A 4010-nucleotide genomic window follows, 5' to 3' on the forward strand; every position below is an offset into this window, starting at 1 on the left:
ATGGGGGAAAACAGAGATAACTGGTTTGTCTGCTTCCCCTGTCCTTGATCAGTCTGTAGTTTCTTTTGGCCAACAATGTTTTATGAGCCATTCAGTCTGACACGAATGTATCTTTCTTGTGTCTGATGTCGTCTGTATGTACAGGGGTGGATGATGGAGTTTTTGCGGAAATGACGAGAGCTGTAGGGGTGGAAGGGGTTTACAGAAATACGGTGTGATATAGAGGTTGGAACGGTTTTGTTACGTGCCCTGTAACGGGTTAAAAGTATCAGCATAAATGGAACACACCTGGAGTCTGGTATTGCCACAAATAAAACACTGTTCAATAGTATCTACGTAATCTCGTAATATAAAACCAGATAAATCAAACAGGTTAGCAGAGTTTATGCAAATGTAAGTGTATAAATATGAAACCGCAAGCTTCTTCAGCTTCGCTGGTAAATAATAGTCTTACGATGGTATAGGAATGACGTCAGTTCAGTTCGTGATAATAAGTTGAGTAGAATTGAGGAGACAGAGAAAGACAGGTGATTTGTTTTCCAAGTAAGCTGATGTCGTTGATCTTTCCGTTGCCTTCCGAAGTCCTGTTAAAGTTTTGTGATCACACAAAAGTGTACCGCCTTCACGCAGTAAAGCTATCAAAGGTTAAACACACCGATAACATTCCACCGGTCACCCCTTTCCCACACTGTGATCAAAACCCAGCCTTTCGTGGGCACTGAAAATTCATCCAGTCTATTTCTTCTGCATTTCTGTCCGTGACTTCTGTGTGTCTGTCTGAAAAGCCAGTTGACCTTGAATATATCCCAAACATACTGAACGCCAGCTGCTCATTATATAGCCACGCCCTTCCGTAACCATGGCGACTCACAAGCTGCTCGGTTCTCTCTCTCTCTCTCTCTCTCTCTCTCTCTCTCTCTCTCTCTCTCTCTCTCTCTCTCTGTGTCTCTGAATCGGTGTTCACCAACTATCTCTCTTTTTAAAGGCACAGTCATATTGTATACACCTTAGCACCTCGTCACAGTCTCGTCACAATTCCAATTGTGGGATTGAGCTTAGTAGCAAAGAGGCAATGTCGCAGCTATATAGGACCCTGGTCGGATCCCACTTGGAGTACTGTGCTCAGTTATAGTTGCCTCACTACAGGAAGGACATGGAAACCATAGAAAGGGTGCAGAGGAGATTTACAAGGATATTGTCTGAATTGGGGAGCATGCCTTACGAGAATAGGTCGAGTGAACTCGGCCTTTTCTCCTTGGAGCAATGGAGGATGAGAGGTCGCCTCATAGAGGTGTACAAGATAATGAGAGACATTGATCGTGTGGACAGTCAGAGGCTGTCCGCAGGGCTGAAATGGCTCGCATGAGAGGGCATAGTTTAAGGTGCTTGGAAGTAAGTCCAGAGCAGATGTCAGGGGTAAGTTTTTTTTTACACAGAGAGAGGTGAGTGCATAGAATGGGCTGCCGGAGGCTGTGTTGGAGGAGGAAACGATACGGTATGTTAAGAGACTCTTGGATGGTTACATGGTGCTTAGAAAAAGAGGGCTATGGGTAAAGCCTAGGTAATTCTAAGGTAGGGACATGTTCGGCACAGCTCTGTGGGCCGAGGGCCGATATTGTGCTGTAGGTTTTCTATGTTTCTAAGACGACGGTCACTGGGTTTGTCCCACCTTCCTTTAATTTGCTGTTACTAATCAATCCCAAATGCCGATTGGCCACTCGTTGATTGGTCACCGATTGCTCTATTGCACTGCCGTGAGATGCCCCTCGAACAATGAGCCTTATTGAAGTCCCCTCCTCTCCAGATTTCCGATGTCCAGGTTGGCCACTAGTCAAAGCTACCGGACTTAACTCTCAGTGATGACCGTGTCAATACCAGCAACATGACACTGGCAACCGAGTACATTGTCTTAGACACGACACCTGCCAAATCTAATGCCACTCCCCTTCGCACTACATATGGACTGTTGTCTATGTATGCATATTGATCTGTTGTCCCCACATGTTCATTGATCTCTTTCCCCCTCTGCAATGTAAATGCTCCAGTTAAACCCATCTCCTGCGTGTGTGCTTCTACTTGATATGTAGTTACACAGACACAATGCAGGCTGACATTTGAGTACAGAAGTGATGACCATAAGTTTCTCTATTCCTCCAACCCTGAGACAATTTCAGATCTTGATTCTTTGTTGTTCTCACAGTTCCATTCCAAGAGATGCTTCTGTCTCTTTCACATTTTGCAAGGGGCATGTAAGCAACGGCAAGAAAAGAAATACACAGATGGAACTGTTACTAAAAATTTTATTGGTGTCTTATTATGCAAATGCCCCAAGTGAACATGCTGGGCCAATCTGCACGCAATGCAAAAGGACTGCTCACTTGGAATAACTTTACAATTGACTTAAATTGTTGTGCTCCTGTCAATATTGTAATGTCATTATGGGTGCATTAATAATTAGGCTGAGTGATGACACCTGGCGGCTTTTCAAACATTTGTAGAGTGTAGAAAGGCACCAACTCTATGAATTAATGTATCCAATATAATTTAGGAATTAACCTTCTTGCATTGCATAAACAACTGATTAACACATGTGCACAAACTGCATTACATTCCAACAGTTGCTACATTCTCTCATGACTCATGTGGTCCTTTCCGTGGATGCAGACTTCTGGGGAGCACGAACACATTTCAGATTAGCATCATGCACCGCATCCCACATCAATAGCAGTTCGAAAGGCCGAAAATGATGCACTCGCAGCAACTCACGGTAATAGCAAGGATTGAACGATTCATCAAGGGTTGAAGGAACCCTGACTCCAGCTGTCCTGAATCCGCTATTGGAGTGTGGCGCGAGTCCAGCCTTGGCCAGACACATCCCCCAAAATACATCATCAATGGGGAATAGTTCAAGGTCTTGGGCTATGTGGTAAATGATATGAGCTTTATACACAGACATAAGTATGCCCGCTCCACTAACGTATGGTGGGAACGACTTGATGGTGGTCACTATTTCTGGCACATAATACTTGCTCGACTTCTGACGTTTGGGGCCAAACCCATAAACGAGATGGCCCACAAACAGGTGTTGGTGAATCTTCATGCCTAGCAAGTAATCAACCATGTTATCGGTGTTGGCAAAGACATCATCATCTCCATTGAAGATGAATTTAGCACTGGGGCAAAATTCACTGACCCACTGCAGCGACTTGTATTGTTTGAGGGTGAGGTTGAAAAAGGTATCCAAGAAATCCCATTGTAGGATATCTCTGTGTTCTTTGTTTTCCATGGCTAACAGCTGATTCAATTTCCTACTTTCATTTTGGTCAGAAGAGACACCAGAAATAAAGACTCTCTTAATTAGGACCCCATTGAATTCGCGTTCTCTGCCCCAGGTCTTCCTTATCATTTCCCGCCGATCATGGTTGAAAGGGTGAGATTTGATCACCAGGAGCAGGAAGACATTCTGAGAGCCTTCTCGACCACCACATTGGTCTGGGACATTTTGAATCATGTCAAATTCTCGACAGTGTTTATACATCAATAAATTTTTAATGTGCTCTTTCTCTTGATGAAATGAGGACAGGTGCAGCAATGTCGTGTTCGCGTGGCACTTTGGCTTGAGCACTGATTCAGTTGCATCACCAGTAACAACCTTGGGCAGGTCATTGCGATGAACAGTTTCTGCAACAACATCAGTCTCTCGACTTCGGACATTATCCCAGAACATGAAGAACAATCCCAGTGTAATCAGAACACCCAGCACTACTTTCTCATGGAATCGCCGATGTCTACTCATCTTTCACCTGAAATAGAGAAAAATATGGATTAATTCAAAGAAAGCTTTACATCTACACTATGCTTGAGAAGAATTGGAAGTTTAAACTGTAATGGATTTCACTAATGCTTTGTAATATTGACCTTAAAATGGTGGTGAGGTAAGGAACAGGCAGATCCCTACAAGCTGCTGAATGTTTAATTAACCTGAAGCATTCCATCCCAGCAGAAAAACG

At 43.8% G+C, this 4010-nt stretch overlaps 1 protein-coding gene across 1 annotated transcript; it reads right to left on the reverse strand.

Annotated features, from left to right (window-relative positions):
- Nucleotides 1-2638: 2638 nt before the first annotated feature.
- Nucleotides 2639-3796, reverse strand: LOC132390010 (N-acetyllactosaminide beta-1,3-N-acetylglucosaminyltransferase 3-like). The gene has a single exon (XM_059962590.1). It carries the CDS (start codon nucleotides 3794-3796, stop codon nucleotides 2639-2641), a length of 1158 nt encoding a protein of 385 aa, XP_059818573.1.
- Between the last annotated feature and the right edge of the window lie 214 nt (nucleotides 3797-4010).

This window comes from Hypanus sabinus, unplaced genomic scaffold, assembly GCF_030144855.1.
Source record: "Hypanus sabinus isolate sHypSab1 unplaced genomic scaffold, sHypSab1.hap1 scaffold_736, whole genome shotgun sequence".
In the NCBI taxonomy this organism is placed as follows: Eukaryota; Metazoa; Chordata; class Chondrichthyes; order Myliobatiformes; family Dasyatidae; genus Hypanus; species Hypanus sabinus.